The sequence below is a fragment of the Nicotiana tomentosiformis genome, chromosome 11 (assembly GCF_000390325.3).
Source record: "Nicotiana tomentosiformis chromosome 11, ASM39032v3, whole genome shotgun sequence".
Classification (NCBI taxonomy): domain Eukaryota; kingdom Viridiplantae; phylum Streptophyta; class Magnoliopsida; order Solanales; family Solanaceae; genus Nicotiana; species Nicotiana tomentosiformis.
The window spans coordinates 20,874,587-20,895,008 of record NC_090822.1 but is presented as its reverse complement, the minus strand read 5'-3'; the positions used below and the strand labels follow the sequence as shown (position 1 = coordinate 20,895,008).

The 20,422-nt window shown below is 41.2% G+C and overlaps 1 protein-coding gene across 1 annotated transcript; it reads left to right on the top strand.

Annotated features, from left to right (window-relative positions):
• The first annotated feature begins 5,324 nt into the window (after positions 1-5,324).
• On the top strand, positions 5,325-6,702 carry LOC138901119 (uncharacterized). Its single transcript, XM_070188855.1, has 3 exons — positions 5,325-5,657; positions 5,715-5,909; positions 6,496-6,702. The coding sequence occupies exons 1-3, from the start codon at positions 5,325-5,327 to the stop codon at positions 6,700-6,702; spliced, it is 735 nt and encodes a 244-aa protein (XP_070044956.1).
• The last annotated feature ends 13,720 nt before the right edge of the window (positions 6,703-20,422 follow it).

The following is a 20,422-nucleotide window of genomic DNA, read 5'->3' as shown; positions in this document are numbered from 1 at the left end:
CTAGGCTTTTCTTCTTCGAACGCAGTTAGTGCCTCGCGTTCACGAAGCACAAAATTTTTTCCGTCCAAATTCCTCCTTCGCGAACACGACATCCCCCTCGCGTTCGCGAAGTACAAAGTTCCTCTACCTCAATGCCTTCTACGCAAACGCGTTCAACTAATCGTGAATGTGGTGCTTCGTTTCCCCCTCACTACGCGAATACGACACCCCCTACGCGAACGCGTAGACCAATTGCCTGGGGTCCCCAACTGCTTCCTCACTTCTTCACGAATGCGTAACACCTCTCGCATTTGCGATGCACACCCTGTCCACCCTTCGTGAACGCGTCCTTATCTCCGCGAACGCGAAGAGCAAATATTGCCAGCCTCTCAGTTCCTCTTCGCGAATGCGAGGCTTCACTTGCAAACGCGATGAAGGAAACCAGATGGTGCATCAGAAAAATTCCAGCGGAGTTCCAAGTCCAAAATCCAACTCGTTAACCATCCAAAACTTACCCGAAGCCCCCGCCACCTCAACCAAATACACCAATAAGTCCGAAAATATCATACGAACTTAGTCGAATCCTCAAATCACATCAAACAACATCAAAATGACGAATCACACCTCAAATTAAAATCTATGAACTTTGAACTTTCAAATTCAATATCTTGTGCCGAAACATATCAAATCAATCCGGAATGACCTCAAATTTTTGCACACAAGTCATAATTGACATAATGAAGCTATAAAAATTTTCAGAACTGGATTCCGACTCCTATATCAAAAATTCAACTCCCCGGTCAAACATTCCAAAAATTCAACTTTCGCATTCGTGAAACACAAAATTATTCCCTTCCAAATTCCTCCTTCGCGAACACGACATCCCCCTCGCGTTCGCGAAGCACAAAGTGCCTCTGCCTCAATACCTTCTACGCAAACGCGTTCAACCAATCGCGAATGCGGTGCTTCGTTTCCCCCTCACTACGCGAACACGAAACCCCCTGCGCGAACATGTAGACCAATTGCCTGGGGTCCCCAGTTGCTTCCTCTCTTCTTCGCGAATGCGTAACACCTCTAGCGTTCGCGATACACACCCTGTCCACTCTTCGCGAACACTTCCTTATCTTCACGAACGCGAAGAGCAAATATTGCCAGCCTCTCAGTTCCTCTTCGCGAACGCGAGGCTCCACTCGCGAACGCAATGAAGGAAACCAGATGGTACATCAGAAAAATTCCATCAGAGTTCCAAGTCCAAAATCCAACCCGTTAACTATCCGAAACTTACTCGAGGCCCCCGGGACCTCAAACAAATACACCAACAGGTCTTAAAACATCATACGAACTTAGACTAATCCTCAAATCACATCAAACAACATCAAAACTATGAATCACACCTCAAATCAAAATTTATGAACTTTGAACATTAAAATTCTATATCTTGTGCCGAAACACATCAAATCAATCCGGAATGACTTTAAATTTTTGCACACAAGTCATAATTGACATAACGAAGTTATGAAAATTTTCAGAACTGGATTCCGACTCCGATATCAAAAAGTCATCTCCCCGGTCAAACTTCCCAAAAATTTAACTTTCTCCATTTCAAGCAAACTTTTACTACGAACCTCCAAATAATTTTACGGACACGCTCCTAAATCCAAAATCACCATACGGAGCTATTGGAATTATCAAAATTTTAATCCGAGGTCGTTTACATATAAGTCAATATTTGGTCAACTTTTCCAACTTAAGTTTTAAATTATGACAATTATTCTTTTAATTAAATTCTGAATCTTCCGAAAATCAAACTCGACCATACCCGCGGGTCATAATACATATTACGAAGCTGCTCGATACCTTTAGTCGCTAAACGATGCGTTAATTCTAAAAATAATAACTTGGGTCATTACACCTTGTACGGGACCGCATGTGCGGTCGTTTTCTCTGCAGAAGCGGGCTCGCAGGTGCGGATATTTGTCCGCAGAAGCAAAACCTTTGGGCTTAAGTTGGAACCGTACCTGCGATAGTTTTTTCACAGGTGCGACATAGCAGATGCGACTGAGGTTCCCGTAAAAATGAAATCGCTGGGCAGAAATAGGAAATTTTTGAGGGTTTGATCTCATTTTCATTTTTGGACCTAGAGAGCTCGTTTGGTGGCGAATTTTCGAGAGTTTTGCAAAGAAATCATTGGACTAAGTACTTCTAACCCGGATTTAACTATATTCTATAAATCTATTGTTATTTTCATCATCTAATTAGTGATTTGAGTTAAAAATTTGGGGAAACATTGCGGAAACTTCTTAGGCTAAATTTTGGGGATTTGAAAGATGATTTGAGGTCGGATTTGAGTAATTCTTATATAGTTGGACTCTTTATTGAATGGGTGTTTTCTAATTTTTGTCAGGTTTTGAGATGCGAGCTCGGGTTGACCTTTTGAGTTGACTTTTTGTTTCTTTGTAAAGATCGTAACTTTATTATTTGAAATAGTTTTCTATAGTTTATATTTATGGTATGAAGTTGTTTTGACTAGATTGGAGTCATTCAAAGTTGGATAATTGAGGGAATGGCTTACTAATGGATTGAGTTAGCGTGTTGTGAGATAAGAGGCTTGTCTAACTTTGTATGGGGAAATTACTCCTTAGTATTGGTGTTGTTTGTGATAATTGTGATGTGTGAAAGCCGTGTACGCAAGGTGACGAGTGTGTACATGGGCTAAATGTGAAAAATTACCGGTTTTAGCTATGTAGATTCCTTTCATGCCTTAATTGAGTTACCTTAACATGCTATAATCATCATTACTAGTTTATCTTTACATGCTATTCTTGCCTTATCTCTTACTTGTTAATTGCCTTTACATGTTTAGTTGAAGTATTATTTCCTCTATTCCTTATTCATTATTTAACCGTTGAGTTCTTTACTTGAAGTTGTTATTTTTGGAGTATCTTGTCGTTGGAATTTGTATTGAGTTATAAAGGTCGTGATTTACATTGAGGCAAAGTTATAAAGTTGTGAAAATACTATTGTTTTTGGTTTCTTGGCAAGTTGTGATATTGGGCACTTGAGGTGCAATTTGTGATACGTTGTGATATTGATACGCATGCGGTGGAATAAGGTTTTGGGAATGAAATACATGCGGTGAGATAAGGTGGGCTTGATACATGTGTTGCTAGTAGGGGAACTACTTGAAGCCACGCGGTGTGATAATGTGGGCTAAAACGCGGGAAGTTATTTCGGGAAAAATAATTTTCAAAACTAAATGCAAGGCTCCTGTAGTGGTATAAGGAAAGATTGTGAATTGTTTTGTGATTTGAGACTACAAGGCGGTATCTCGGTAGTGACTCTTGTTGATACTTCTCTATTACTTTAGTTGTGTTTGGTTATTTCGTTTCCTTGGCATAACATTCCTTGTTTTCTTCTGTGATGCATTATTTGCCTTAGTTCAATGTAGTTAATCTTGATATATTTCTTATTTGTTTCATTTCCATTGTTATTATTATTAAACTGCTTTCCCTCATTTTCTCCCATTTTGTTTGTTTAAATACGCCTTCTATTCACCTCGAACCAAAAATCTCCAGCGGTCTCCTATCAAAATCACCATCAATTCCCGGTGATATTGCGAGAAAGATTCGCCGGCAAGAATACATACATTACATTGATACATTGATACAGAGATAAAGATTAGTTGATTAATTCCCGCCGATTACTTGTTATATTCTGTAAAAGAGAGGCTTCAAATACATTTGTGATTTCTTCCTGCCGATTACTTAGGTATATTCTGTAACAGAGAGGAGTCACATTCGTTTGTTGATTACTTCTGTCATTCTGAAGATTGTTGGATATATTCTTTATAGGAGAGGCTTCATATTCTTGTTGGGTATTACAACTTCGCTTCAGCTTCTTAGCCGATTCCGATTCTGATTCCGGCCAATTCTCGCCGATTTCTTGGTTGGTCTAAATTCTCTAGAAAGCACAAAAATATTTGAAGCTTCTTATTCCTATTTAAACGAGAAATACATAGAGTATTGCTCCAGGTCGTCGCAATCCATTACCGCCGGCCATATTTCCGTTAATTTCAAAGGTTGCAATCCAGGTTCTATTATTCCTCTCTTGTCTTGATAATTTAATAGTTTGATATTTTAGCCTAATTGTATCTCCTTGCCTGCCTATTTTGTTCTTAAATCTTTAGTTAGTATTTGCCCTAGCATTATCAAATTAATTGCATTAGTGATAGCTTTGCCTACTTGTTTATATTGTTATCTACATGTTTACATCTTTATTTTGAATCTTTATTTCAAATATCCCATAGTAGTTTTGTTCTAATTTTGCACATTTTCTTTGTGACCTTTAGTTGTAGATTATAGCCCTCTTTAGCTCTTGTATTGTATTTCTTCACCTATTTTTCTATCCTTTAGTTGTAGATTATAGTTCCTTTACTTCCTTTTTTTTTATTCACCTATTTATCTACCTTTAGTTGTAGATTATAGTTCTTTTAGTTCATTTATTTTATTTCTTCACCTATTTTTCTGACCTTTAGTTGTAGATTATAGTTCCCATTAGTTCTTTTATTTTATTTCTTCACCTGTTTTGCGACCTTTAGTGGTAGATTATATTTTGGTAACTCATTTTATTTTGTCACTTATTTTCGGGATACTACTTGCGTAGTGACTCCTAGATTATAGTGTCTTTGGTGAATGATGGTAGGGTAAGATCTTGTCCTCGGAGGTATCAACACAGGGGAGGGGTGCGGGGGTGAGGGGGTAAGAGGGCTAAGGGAGCTACTAGGCTGAGAGTGGGGTCTTGGAACATAGGAACTTTGACTGAAAAATCTGTAGAGTTAGCGAAGATTCTCGAGAAAAGGAAGATTAATATAGCTTGTGTACAGGAGACTGGGTGGGTGGGAGATAAGGCGCGGGATGTGGGCAATTTCAAACTTTGGTATTCTGGGATGGTGGGGGTAGGAACGGGGTAGGTATCTTGGTTGATAAGGACCTCTGTGAACTAGTGGTGGGGGTTAGGAGGATGAATGACATGCTGATGACTATTAAGCTAGTTGTGGGAGGTTTTACTTAGAACATATCAGTGCGTACGCACCCCAAGCAGGCTTGGATGAGGAAGTCAAAAGGCATTTCTGGGAGGATTTGGATGAGATGGTGCATGGTATCCCGCATACCAATAAGATTTTCATAGGAGGAGATTTCAACAGCCACATTTGAGCGACGTCTGGGGGGTATGATGATGTGCATGTTGGATTTAGTTTTAGAGATAGAAACGGAGGAGGAACGTCTCTGTTGGACTTTTCTAGAGCATTTGATTTGGTGATAGCAAACTCGAGTTTCCCAAAGAAGATGGAGCAATTGGTCACCTTCTGGAGTTCGGTGGCCGAGACTCAGATTGATTATTTACTCTGCAGGAAATCCGATAGAGGTCTTTGCATGGATTGCAAGGTCATCCCGAGTGAGAACCTCTTGACCCTTCATAGGCTCCTAGTCATGGACCTTGAGATCACGAGGAAGAGGAAGAAGAGGGTGATGTATAGCCAACATAAGATCAAGTTGGGAGCCTTTACGGAAGCTAAAGCGCACGAGTTGGGGGTCAAGTTGGTAACTATGGGGGATTGGAGGAGTAGTGGGGACACAAATGCTATGTGGACCACGACTGCGCAGTGCATATTGGAAGCCGTGAGAGAGATATTAAGGGTCTCAAAGGGTTACTCTAGTGGTCACAAGGGAAACTAGTGGTGGAATGGAGAGGTGCAAGGAAAAGTGGAAACGAAGAAAGCAGCGTATTTGAAGCTAGTGGAAAGTGTAGATGAGGAGGAGAAGAGGGCGAATAGGGAGCATTATAAGTTGGCTAATAAAGAGGCAAAGATAGCAGTTACGGTGACCAAGACTGCAGCTTTTAGTCGTTTGTATGAGGAACTCGAGGCCAAGGTAGGGATAAGAGGTTGTTCAAGTTAGCCAAGGCACGATAAAGGAAGGCGCGTGACTTGGACCAAGTAAAGTGCATCAAAGACGAAGAAGGTAGAGTTTTGTTGGATGAGTGGCTTATCCATCGAAGATGGAAGACCTACTTCCATAGTCTCTTGAACGAGGAGGGGGACAGAAGCATTGTACTGGGTGATTCGAAACTATCCGGGAGTCGTTGTAACTTTGAGTATTGTAGGAGGATTAGAGTTGATAAAGTTGAGGGGGCTATGCATAAGATGAGCAGGGAAAAAGAGACCGGGCCGGGTGAAATCTAGGTGGAGTTTTGGAAGAGTGCGGGCAAGGCAGACTTGGAGTGGCTCACTAGATTATTTAATGCCATTTTTAGAACGAAGAAGATGTCCGAAGAGTGGAGGTGGAGCACGATGGTTCCTGTGTACAAGAACAAGGGTGATATCCAAAATTACAATAACTATCGGGTATCAAGCTACTTAGCCATACTATGAAAGTCTGGGAGAGAATGGTAGAGCTAAGGGTGGGGAAAAGTATGTCTATTTCCGAGAACTAGTTTGGGTTTATGCCGGGGCATTAGACTACAGAAGCCATCCACCTTGTTAGGATATTGATGGAGCAGTATATGGAGAGAAAGAAAGATTTGCATATGGTGTTCATCGACTTTGAAAAGGCGTACGATAAAGTTCCGAGGGAGGTTTTGTGGAAATGTTTGGAGGCTAGAGGTGTACTTGTTGTCTACATTAGGTTGATTAAGGACATGTATGATGGAGCAAAGACCGAGTGAGGATGGTGGGTGGGGACTCGGACCATTTTCCGATTATGATGGGGTTGCATTAGGGGTCGACCCTCAGCCCTTTTTTGTTTGCTCTGGTGATGGACGTACTCACGCGCCACATCCAAGGGGAGGTACCGCAGTGCATGCTATTTGCAAATAATATTGTATTGATTGACGAGATGCAAGATGGTGTGAACACGCAATTAGAGGTATGGAGGCAGATCCTGGAATCTAAAGGTTTCAAGTTGAGAAGGAGCAAGACATAATACTTGGAGTGTAAGTTCAGTGGCGAGACTCAAGGAAGGCAAGGGGAGGTAAGGCTGGACTTGCATGTCATCCCTAGGAGAGGGAGTTTTAAGTATCTTGGGTCAATTATTTAGGGGTATGGGGAGATTGATGAAGATGTCACACATCGTATTGGGGTGGGATGGATGAAATAGAGACTCGCTTCCGGTGTTTTGTGTGACAAAAAGGTGTAACCGAAATTTAACGGTAAGTTCTACAAAATAGTGGTTAGACCAACGATGTTGTATGTGGCTGAGTGTGGGCCAGTCAAGATCGCTCATGTACAGAAGATGAAGGTAGCAAAGATGAGGATGCTGAGATAGATGTGTGGGCACACCAGGTTAGATAGGATCAGAAATGTGGTTATTCACGACAAGGTGGGTGTGGCCCCTATTGAGGACACGATGCGGGAAGCGCGACTTAGGTAGTTTGATCATGTGAGAAGGAGGAGCACAGATGCCCCAGTGAGGAGGTGTGAGAGGTTGACATTGGAGGGCCTATGGAGAGGTAGAGGTAGGCCAAAGAAGAGGTGCAGAGAGGTGATTAGGCAAGACATGACACAACTTCATCTGACTGAGGACATGATCCTTGATAGGAAGGTATGAAGATCGAGGACTAGGGTAGTAGAGTAGGTAGTCTAGAGTGTTCATAATAGTAGTATTGACACGCAATCTCACTTTATGTTGGTAGTAGATTTTTATGCCTAACTGTTGTTTTCTTTCATTGTTGATCACCTTACTGTCCTGTTCTTTTTATTATGCTTTTAAATGGCTTTTTGGTATTGTCCCTTCTTGTCTATATTTTTATTAATGTGGTGCTTATACTTTCCTGAGCCTAGGGTCTATTGGAAACAGTCTCTCTATCCTCATAAGGTAGGGGTAAGGAATGCATACACACTACCCTCCCCAGACCCCACGGTGTGGGATAATATTGGGTATCTTGTTGTTTCTTATTTACTCCAGTATGGCCTTGAATTGAACTCCTCACTATTCTATCGAGGTTAGGCTTGACACTTACTGGGTACCGTTGTGGTATACACATGCTACGTTTCTGCACATCTTTGTGCAGATCCAGGTAACTCCTACCAGTCCAGGCACTAGTGAGACGAGTTCAGCTTCGGAGACTTCAAGGTATACCTGCCGGCGTCCGCAGGTCTCAGTGGTTTATTTTATTTCTTTCCTTTTTGTAGACACATAGTTGTATAGGGATGATCAATACTTATTCATAGAGCTTGTGACTTGTTATCATCGGGTTCTGAAAAGTTGTATATGCTGAGTTGCAGAGTTTATTTTATATTAGTTGTTGAGTTATTGAGACTTTAATTATTATGTTCGTTATATTCTGCATGAATGTTAGGCTTATCTAGTCTTAGAGACTAGGTGTCATACAACATCCTACAAAGGAAAATTGGGGTCGTGACAGTAGGGAGAGGAATTTTCTGACTAAACTTATGCTACATACTACTCAAAAGCTCAAGAACATTTTATTTTTTGTTCATTAACATTGTTGTTACTGCCTCGGGAAGCTCTACTCCCGGAACCAAGCTACTTGATATCTTATTTCAATTTTAACGCTAAGTCTTGCATCCTTATTCAATTTTTTTATCATTTTGGGAACAAATCAATTCGATTGTCTATAAATTACGTATAAATTTAACTATACCGTTTTAGAGGTAAACAATAACCTAACTAATAGTTCAACCGAAGATAAAAAAAATACGATGAGAAAGTCGGCAACTAAGGCTAGTGTTTCGCATTGCTATATTTTTTCTCGTTCAAATGTCAGAGAGTTTAGAAGCTTCAAAGCAAACCACCTTTTCATGATTAGTAATATCAGTCACAATTTAAATAAAGAAAATGATCGTATAAAAGATTTTTGTATTTTACTTATATTATTATCTACTGATCTGCCAATCATGTAGAGAATAATCATTGGTACCTTATTTAGGATTGGAATTGAGACAATATGATTGATTAATATGGTTATTTAACAGCTTGTTTGGTGGTTATTATGTGTTGTTTTATAATGTATCGTATATCATTGTATTGTATTGTACTGTATCGTTTTGATGTATACAAGGTTTGAATAGATTGTATTATTTGCCGTAGTTTCATGACGTCATGCACCAATAATATAAAGAATTAATTTGCAATATTATAAAGAAAAAATAAGCTACAAAGTAGAATTATTATATTAAAAGGTAGAATAAAGGATAAAATAGAATTATTTAATTATAAGGATGGACAAGATAAAAGAAAAAAATAAGGTAATAATGTGACCACACCAAATCGATCGTTCCATAAAGTAATATTTTTCGTCGTTACGTAATGACGTATTTAATTATACGATACAATAAAATTTAAATAATAATTAAAATAAATATTATATATAAAACAATACGATACAATAAAATAGGTAACAACCGTTACAAGTCAAACTAAGCCTAAATGTTTTTCTTTATAAAAGAAAAAAGAGAAAAATTTAAAGAGCAAACAAGAATAATTCTTGGCACGTTCGAGGACGAACATATGTTTAAGACGGGGAGAATGTAATGACCAGACTTGTCGTTTTAAGAATTAACGCACCGTTCAGCGATTAAAGGTCTCGAGCAGTTTCGTAATATGTATTATGACCTGCGGGTGTGGTCGAGTTTGATTTTCAGAAGATTCAGGATTTAATTAAAAGAACAATTCTCATAATTTAAAACTTAAGTTGGAAAAGTTGACGAGATATTGACTTATGTATAAACGACCTCGGATTCGAATTCTGATAATTCCAATAGCTCCGTATGGTGATTTTGGACTTAGGAACGTGTCCGAAAAATTATTTGGAGGTCCGTAGTGAAAATTTGCTTGAAATGGCGAAAGTTGAATTTTTGGAAAGTTTGACGGGGGAGTTGACTTTTTGATATGCGAGTCGGAATCCAGTTCTGAAAATTTCCATAGCTTCGTTATGTCAATTATGACTTGTGTGCAAATATTTGAGGTCATTCCGGATTGATTTGATGTGTTTCGGCACAAGATATTGAATTTGAAAGTTTAAAGTTCATAGATTTTGATTTGAGGTGTGATTCATTATTTTGATGTTGTTTGATGTAATTTGAGGATTCGATTAAGTTCGTAAGATATTTTCAGACCTGTTGGTGTATTTGGTTGAGGTCCCAGGGGCCTCGGGTAAGTTTTGGATGGTTAACGATTTGGATTTTGGACTTGGAACTCTACTTGAATTTTTCTGATGCACCATCTGGTTTCCTTCATCACGTTTGCAAGTGGAGCCTCGCATTCGCGATGAGGAACTGAGAGGCTGGCAATATTTGCTCTTCGCGTTCGTGAAGATAAGGACGCGTTCGCGAAGGGTGGACAGGGTGTGCATCGCGAATGCGAGAGGTGTTACGCGTTCGCGAAGAAGTGAGGAAGCAACTGGGGACCCCAGGCAATTGGTCTACGCGTTCACGTAGGGGGTGTCGTGTTCGCGTAGTGAGGGGGAAACGAAGCACCGCGTTTGCGATTAGTTGAACGCGTTCGCGTAGAAGACATTGAGGCAGAGGAACTTTGTGCTTCGCGAAGGGGGATGTCGTGTTCGCGAAGGAGAAATTTGGACGGGAATAATTTTGTGCTTCGCAAACGCGAGGCACTGACTGCGTTCGCGAAGAAGAAAAGCCTGGGCATTGAGTTTAAGTTCTAAAAATGGGACTTCGTCCCATTTTCTATTTTTACCGATTTGGAGCTCGGATTGAGGCGATGTTTGGGAGATTTTCAGAAAAAATAACGGGGTAAGTGTTCTTAACTCAATATTGGTTAAATTACCCGTATCCATGGTTGTTTTAATATTTAACAGGTGAATTAAGTTGAAAAATTTAGAAAATCCTCTTGGTTTAATTTGAAGATTTGAGGGTCGAGTTGAGGTTGGATTTTGGTAAAATTGGTATGGTTAGAATTGTGGTTGAATGAGCTTTTGGATTTTGTGAGTTTTGTCGGATTCCGATACGTGGGTCCCACGGGCAATTTTTGAGCTAAATTTCGGATTTTGATGGAAAATTAATATTTTTTTATGGAATTAATTACAATAAATTTTATTGACTGAATCTAATTATTTGTGGCTAGATTCGAGGCATTTGGAGGTCAATTAAAGCAAGAAGGAGACTTTGGAATTTCGGCATAACTTCAAAAAGGTAAGTATCTTGCCTAACCTTGAGTGGGGGAATTACCCCTTAGGCATTGAGTCTTATGTGGAAATTATGTAATTAAAAATCATGTACGCGAGGTGAAGAGTACGTACTTGATTTATATGGGCAAATTATATCGGTTAGAATTTTTAGATGCCCTTATGTATTAAATAGGAAATTTATCGGTACTTATTAAATCCTCTATTTGTCATGGCTAGATCCTTGTTTGTTGAAATTATTTTTATACGATGATTTGGTTTGATTGCCACCTTGATTTTTATGTGAAATATTATTTTGTTGAGTTATTCACCTACGGATATTTTGTTAAGATTTTGTGCACATTATGGTCGAGCCATGGGCTCCTTATTGTGGAAAATAAGGTATTGTTGATTTTTGTGGCAAGTTGTAATATTTGTGCACTTGATGTGCAATCTGTGATAAGTTATAATATTTGAGCACTTAATGTGCAATCTGTGATATGTTGTAATATTTGAGCACTTGAGGTGCAATTTATGAGATGTGATATTGCACGTCATATTGTTGGGAGGTTTGTTCGGGTGTTTGCACGAGGTTTCTGTCGTGCTATTATTACTATTGATTTATGCACATGCGGCGTGACAAGGCGGGCTCTCTCTCTCTCTCTCTCTCTCTCTCTCTCTATATATATATATATATATATATATATATATATATATATATATATATATATATATATATATATATTGCGCATGTGGCGAGACAAGGTGGGAATATTATTATGCGCATGCGGCGAGATAAAGCGGGCATTTACTTTATTATAGCACACATGGCGAGACAAGGTGGGCTATATCGGGGATTGAATTGTGATGACTTGTGATGGCCTGGGGCATTGTTGTTGTTGTTGCATATCTACTTTAGGGACTACGAGATGGTACCTCGGGAAATCCCCATGTCTTGCATATTTACTTTTGGGACTACGAGGTGGTACCTCGGGAGATCCCCTGTTGAGCATTTAATTTTGGGACTACGAGACGGTATCTCGGGAGTGCCTTTGTTGACATTCTCTATAGTTGCACTTGTCTTTGGTTATTTTGTATTTTCGTGATAGGTAAATCCTTGTGTTCTTCCGTAATGTAATATTTAATTTTATTATGTGTTTGTATTCCTTGTTGTAATGTGTTGGCTTTGGCTCTTGTACGAGACTCTGAGGATTTGTGTTTCTAGTTTTACTAGTTTTCAAGGTTAAGTTATTTTAAATAAAAGAAATGGCTGTATGCTTTAATTTTTATAAGTTTGATATCCAAATCAGCAACTATCGTGTGCTTCATTTTAATTGAAATATTATTTTCTTCATCCAAATAATTTTTAAAATAAATTCATTTCTTTGTTGATTTCCTACTTGATTTAAAAATTTTAAAGTTACTTTATTGGAAATAAATTGATCATGTGGATCTTATATACATTGATATTATTGACACGCGAGTAGTTCGTGCAGTTGTGAAAGAAATATGGGCACGAGGTGCCGCGAAAATATGAAGGTGTGCTGAGACCCGTATTTTTATATTTCGTATTTTTATATTTATGAAATGAGGTGTCACACGGTGACTTTTAATTGAAGAATTATATTTTAAATATTTTTATTTGAAAAACTTATAAGTGAAAGAATTATATTTGAAGGATTTGATTACTATGTTGTACTTGTGTTTCCTTAAATCGTTTGAGCAATATCTATCGAGTTCTTGCCGCCTTACTGTTTATATCACTAGTTGATTATTGTTACTATCACTGCTATTTATTTTCGATTATTTTAGCATGTCACAGTTTATTTGACTAGTGAGTATCTTGATTATACTTTGTCACTACTCCACTGAGGTTAGTCTTGATACTTACTAGGTACAGACTGTGGTGTACTCATACTAGACTTTTGCACATTTTTGTGCAGAGCCAGGTAAATTGGAGTTAGTCGATCGCTAGCTAGTTGTACAGATCTTGCTGTGGAGACTCAAGGAAAACCTGTTGCCGCGTTCGCAGGCTTTGGAGTCACCTTCTTATTTGTATTTACACTGTTTACTTTATTTCAAACAGTTGTATTTAGAAAATTATAGCAAACTCTGTAGAGCTTATGACTTGTACTACCAGTTTTGGGGATTGTAGGTATTGTATAGAGATTCATATTTCGTATATGTCAGTCATTAAATAAATATTATTATTACTTCAGTAAATGTTAGGCTTACCTAGTCCCTAAGACTAGGTGCCATCACGATATCCAATGGAGGGAAAATTGGGTCGTGATAAGTGCCTCCCTTCAAATCCCACTTCTGCGAAAGCTAGTCCGTGCCTGCTGAGGCGCACCTGTGCCCAGGTGATCGCACATGTGACCCCAGACCTAGGCTGCCTCTTTTTGCTTCCGCGCTTCACCACTCGCACCCGCGAGTCCACACCTGCGGCCAATCCCTCCCCAGGTGCGATGACACCAAAAGGCTAGAGCTTCAGTAACAAAACTAAGTCTAATTTTGTTTCGGATTCAATCCGAATCACACCCGGGGCCCCCGGGACCCTGTCCGAATATACCAACAAGTCCCATAACACATAATGGACCTATTCGAGGCCAAAAATCATAGCAAACAACATCTATTCTATGAATCGCAACCCAATTCAAGCCTATTGAAACTATGAATTTTCGAGTTTCAAAACTAATGCTGATTCATACCAAAACAATTCCAATTGACTTCAAATTTTGCACTCAAGTCATAAATGACATGACGGACCCTATTCCAACTCCCGGAATTAGTATCCGACCCCTATATCAATAAATTCAACTCCCGGTCAAACTTTCCAACCTTCCAAATCTTCAACTTTCTAACTTTCGCCAATTCAAGTCGAAACGCCCTACGGACCTCAAAATCAATATCCGGACACGCTCCTAAGTCTAAAATCACCATACAAAGCTATTAGAACCATCAAAAATCTATTTTGGAGTCGTCTATACAAACATCAAACTACGGTCAACTCTATCAACTTAAGACTCCAACTTAGGGACTATGCGTCCCATTTCACTACGAAACTCCCGAAAGAAAATCAAATACCCCCGGCAAGTCACATAACCATAATACAATATAGAGTAGGCAATAAATAGTGAATCATGGCTAAAATACTCAAAACGACCGGCCGGGTTGTTGCATCCCCCTTCTTAAAATAAACGTTCATCCTCAAACGAGTATAGAAACATACCTGAAGATGCGAAAAGATGAGGATAACGGCTACGCATATCATGATCGGTCTCCCAAGTCGCCTCCTCAACTTGTTGACCCCTCCACTGAACCTTCACTGAAGCAATGTTCTTCGACCTTAACTTTCGGACCCGCCTCTCCAAAATGACCACCGGCTCCTTCACTGGACCACTAGAGTAACTTTTTAAGACCCCTAATACCTCTCTCGCGGCTTCCCTAATGCACTGCACATTCGTGGTCCACATAGCGCTTGCGTCCCCACTACTCCTCCAACCCCCATAGTTACCAACTTGACCCCCAACTCGTGTGTTTGAGCTTCCGTAAAGGCTCCCAACTTGATCCTATATTGGTTATATATCACCCTCTTCCTCCTCTTCCTCGTGATATCAAGGTACATGACCAGGAGCCTATGAAGGGTTAAGAGGTTCTTACTCGGGATGACCTTGCAATCCATGCAAAGACCTCTGTCGGACTTCCTGCAGAGTAAATAATCAATCTGAGTCTCGGCCACTGAACTCCGGAAGGTGGCCAATTTCACCCTCTTCTTCGAGAAACTAGAGTTTGCTATCACCAAATAAAATGCTCTAGAAAAGTCCAACAGAGATGTTCCTCCTCCGTTTCTATCTCCAAAACTAAATCTACCATGAACATCATCATACCCCCCAAAAGTTGCTTCAATGTGGTCATCGAAATATCCTCATATGAAAAGCTTCTTGGTATGCGGGATACCACACACCATCTCATCCAAATCCTCCCAGAAATGCCTTTTGACTTCCTCATCCAAGCCTGCTTGGGGTGCGTACGCACTGATTATATTCAAAGTAAAACCTCCAATAACTAGCTTAATAGTCATCAGCATGTCATTCACCCTCCTAACCTCCACCACTAGTTCACAGAGGTCCTTATCAACCAAGATACCTACCCCGTTCCTGCCCCTCCACCCTCCCAGAATACCAAAGTTTGAAACTTCCCACATCTCGTGCCTTATCTCCTACCCACCTAGTCTCCTATACACAAGCTATATTAATCTTCCTTTTCTCGAGAATCTTTTCTAACTCTACAGAGTCTGATATACCTAGGGCTAAACTTGCCCTTCTTTCCGAACCTCATAACACCCTTCATGGACGAAACTTGGAGCAAGACCCGCTCCCCAACCATGAACACAACATCACGAACCTTCTGATCCGCATAACTCTTCTGTCTCGATTGGGCTGTACGAAGCCAATCTTGAATCAATTTAACCTTTTCCAAAGCATCCTGAACCAAGTATGTACCCAATAGCCTAGCCTCACCCGGCTCAAACCAACCCACCGTAGACCGACACCATCTCCCATACAAGGCCTCATATGGGGCCATTTAAATCCTCATCTGATAACTGTTATTGTAGGAAAATTCTGCAAGTGGCAAGAATTTATCCCAAGAACCCTGAACTCCATCACACATGCACGAAGTATATCCTCCAATATTTGAATAGAGCGTTCGGACTGTCCGTCTGTCTGAGGGTGGAATATTGTTCCCAACTTAACCCGTATGCCCAATTGTCACTGTACGGCCTTCCAGAATCATGATGTACCCCGGTTAGGGATGATAGTTACCGGCATGCCATGAAGTCGTATAATCTCGTGAATATAAACCTGAGCCAGCTGCTCTGAAGAGTAAGTAGTCACCACTGTAATGAAATGAGCCGACTTGGTCAACTTATCCACAATCACCCATACTGCATCGAACTTCTTCTGAGTCAATGGGATCCCAACAACAAAATCCATAGCCACTCACTCCCATTTCCCACTCTGGAATCTTTAGCCTCTGAAGTAATCCACTTGGTCGTTGATGTTCATACTTCACCTGCTGGCAATTTAGGCACCGAGCTACATACTCCATTATGTCTTTCTTCATTCTCCTCCACCAATAGTGCTGCCTCAAGTCCTGATATATCTTGACGGCACCCGGATGAATGGAGTACCACAAACTATGGGCCTCCTAAAGAATCAACTCACACAAACCATCTACATTGGGCACACATAGCCGGCCCTACATCTGTAACACACTGTCATCCCTAATAGTAACCTCTTTGGCATCGTCGTATTGAACCATGTCCTTGAGGACAAGCAAATGGGGGTCGTCATACTGATTCTCTCTGATACGATCATATAGAGAAGACAGAGAAACCACACAAGCCAAAATTCGACTTGACTCCGAAACATCCATTCTAACAAACTAGTTGGCCAAGGCCTGAATCCAATGCTAATGGCTTCTCCGCTTCCGATAGATATGCTAAACTGCCCAAGCTCTCCGCCTTACGACTCAAGGAATTGGCCACCACACAGGCCTTCCCGGGATGATTCAGAATAGTGATATCATAGTCCTTAAGCAACTCTAACCATCTCCGCTGACGCAAGTTAAGATCCTTCTATTTGAACAGATGTTGTAGACTCCGATGGTCGGTATAGACCTCACAAGGGACGCCATGTAAATAGTGCTGCCAAATCTTCAAGACATGAACAATAGCTGCTAACTCAAGGTTGTGGACAGGATAATTCTTCTCATGTACCTTCAGCTGTCTAGACGCGTAGGAAATCACCCTACCGTCTTGCATCAACACCATGTCGAGGCCAACACGCGGCGCATCACAGTACACAATGTAAGACCCCGAACCCGTATGTAATACCACCACTGGGGTTGTAGTCAAAGTAGTCTTGAGATTTTGAAAGCTCTCCTCACACTCCTTGGTCCACCTGAACGCATCACCTTTCTGGGTCAATCTGGTCATAGGTGCATCAATAGATGAGAAACCCTCTATGAATCGACCATAATACCCCGTCAAACAAAGAAAACTCTGGATCTTGGTATTTGAAGACGGTCTGGGATAACTCTGTACTGCTCCAATTTTCTTTGGATCTACCTTGATCCCCTCACTCGACACTACATGCCCCAAAAATGCCACCGAATTAAGCTAGAATTCAAACTTTGAAAATTTTGCATACAACTTCTTTACTCTCTAGGTGTGGAGCACAGTCCTCAAATGTTGCTCATGATCCTCCCGGGTCCGGGAGTACACCAAGATGTCGTCAATAAACACAATAACGAATGAGTCAAGGTAGGGCTGGAATACATTGTTCATCAAGTGCATGGATGTTGCTGGGGCATTGGTCAGCCCAAATGACGTCACAAGGAAATCGTAATGACCATACAGAGTCCTTAAGGCAGTCTTTGTAATGTCCAGATCCCGAATCCTCAACTGGTGATTGCCTAACCATAAATCAATCTTTGAGAACACTCTGGCACCATATAGCTGATCAAATAGGTCATCAATGTGTGGTAGTAGATACCTATTCTTCATTGTAACCTTATTCAACTGCCGATAATCAATACACATGCACATAGAACCATCCTTCTTCTTTACAAACAAGATCGGAGCACCCCCAAGGTGAAACACTAGGCCGAATGAAACCCTTATCAAGCAACTCTTGTAACTACTCCTTTAACTCCTTCAACTTCGCTGGGGCCATGCGATATAGTGGAATAGAAATGGGCTGAGTGCCTGGCAATAAATCAGTACCAAAATCGATATCCCTTTCGGGCGGCATGCCCTGATGATCTACCGGAAATACATCTAGATAACCCCTCACTATCGGAACTGACTCAATAGTAGGATTATCAACACTGACATCTCTCACAAAGGCTATATATGCCTCACACCCCTTCCTAACCATCCACTGCGCCTTAAGGAAAGACACCACCCTACTAGAAACATAATCCAAAGTAGCCCTCCACTTCAACCACGAAAAACCTAGCACAGCCAAAGTCACTGTCTTAGCGTGACAATCAAGAATAGCATGATAGGGCGACAACCAGTCCATACACAAGATAACATCAAATTTTACCATACTAAGCAACAATAGATCAACTCTGGTATCAAAACCACCAAGAACAACTAAACATGACCGATACACACAGTCAACAACAATGGAATCTCCCACAGGCATGGACACATAGACAACAGAATTTAAAGAATCACGAGATATACCAAGTATGGAGCAAAGTAAGAGGATACATAGGAATAAGTGGAGTATGGATCAAATAAGACTGATGCATCTCTATCACAAACCGGAACAATACCTGTGATAGCTGAGTCGGATGCAACCGCCTCCGTCCTAGTCGAAAAAGCATAACATCTTGCCTGGTCTCCCCCTGTAGGGCCACCCCTACCCGCCGACCTCCACATCTAGGGCCACCCCTATTCGGACCTAGTTGGCTGGGCTAACCGCTGAAAGCACCCCGTGCAGGAGGTGCACTAGATAGTGAAGGTGCATAATGGGCAACCTGAGACCTGGGAGCGGCCGGAAGTGCTGAATGAACATGATGAATCACATAGCCTCTAACATGATGGGCTGCAACTGGAGCACATGCACCAATATATGTGCCAGAATTGTGAGGCCTCTTGGCCTCCCTCTCCTCTCTCTCTCTCCCGGCCTCACATACCCTCCAATCTCCGAGCGATCTCTACCACCTAATGGTATGGGGTATCAGTCTCAACTCTCGACCCATGCTGAATCTAATTCTATGGTTGAGACCCTCAATAGTTCGACAGACTCACTCCCTGACATTGGAAACTAATGCAGGTCATGCCTGGACAACTCGTTGAACCTGACAGAATACTCTGACACGGTCATAGCACCCTGACGCAACTTCTCAAACTCTGCGCGCCAGCATCCCTAAGCCCTAGGGAACAAACTCCCTCATGAACATCTCTAAAAACTTAGCCCAGGTAAGTGATACTTCCTCGGCCGAGCTACCCAACTTATACCCTCGCCACCACTGATAAGTCGCTCCCTTAAGATGGAACGTAGTAAAAGCAATCCCACTCGACTCCACAATACCCATAGTACGGAGGATACAGTGGAACTCCTCAAGAAAACATGGCGCGTCCTCTGTAGCTAGGCCGCTGAATATAAGAGGATGGTACTTTTTGTACCTCCCGGGCCTGATCTGCTCTTCCTCAGAAGCTGCTTCCCTAACCTCGAGTTGTATTGGGATAACCGGGTGCACTAGTATGACCTTTGGAAACTAGTCAACCTGACCCGTTGCTCTAGGGTACGGGCTGCGGGAGTCTGTGCTCCTCCCCCGGCCTGAGATGTGGTAGGAGCAAGTGGAATCAACCCCGCCTGAGCTAGAGTGCCAAACATGCTCAAGAACTGGGCGAGAGTCTCCTGAAGTGCATGGATAGTAACAGGCATCTCAGGTGCCTGCCCTCCAACTGGAGCTACTGGTGGCTCATCTGTAGCAGCTCAGGTAGGTGCTCTGGATGCACCACATACCCGTCCTTGGCTTATGCCCTGGCTCCGGTCTCTCGCGGCTCTAGCAATGGGCGCGATTGTTTGATCATCAGATCCAGTTGTGCGTGTCCTCATCATCTGTGAAAGAATAGAAAGAAAAACATTTAGAATTTCGAAGTCAACAAGTTCGCACGATAAGGAATCAAAGAAGTGGACTTTTCCTAACAGTTCCATAGCCTCCCGAAGATAAGAACAGACGTCTCCGTACCGATCAGCGAGACTCTACTAAACTTGTTTGTGACCCATAACATTTATGAACCTACAGCTCTGAAACTAACTTGTCACAACCCCAATTTCTCTCCGTAGGATGTCCTGATGGCACCTAGTCTCTAAGACTAGGTAAGCCTAATATTTTTGCAGACGATAACGAAAATAATAATTAAATCATAATAACTCAACAACTAATATAAAATAAACTCCGCAACTCAGCATATACAACTTCCCAAAACCCAGTGATAGCAAGTCACAAGCTCTACAAATAAATACTGATCATCCCTATACAATGATATGTCTACAAAAATGAAAGAAATGAAATAAACTAGATAGAGGGGAACTCCGAGGCCAGCAGATGTCGGCAGGTATACCTTGAAGTCTCTGAAGCTGAACTCGTCTCACTAGTGCCTGGACTAGTATGAGGTACCTGGATCTGCCCAAAAGATGTGTAGAAGCATAGCATGAGTACACCATAACAATATCCGGTAAGTGCTAAGCCTAACCTCGGTAGAGTAGTGACA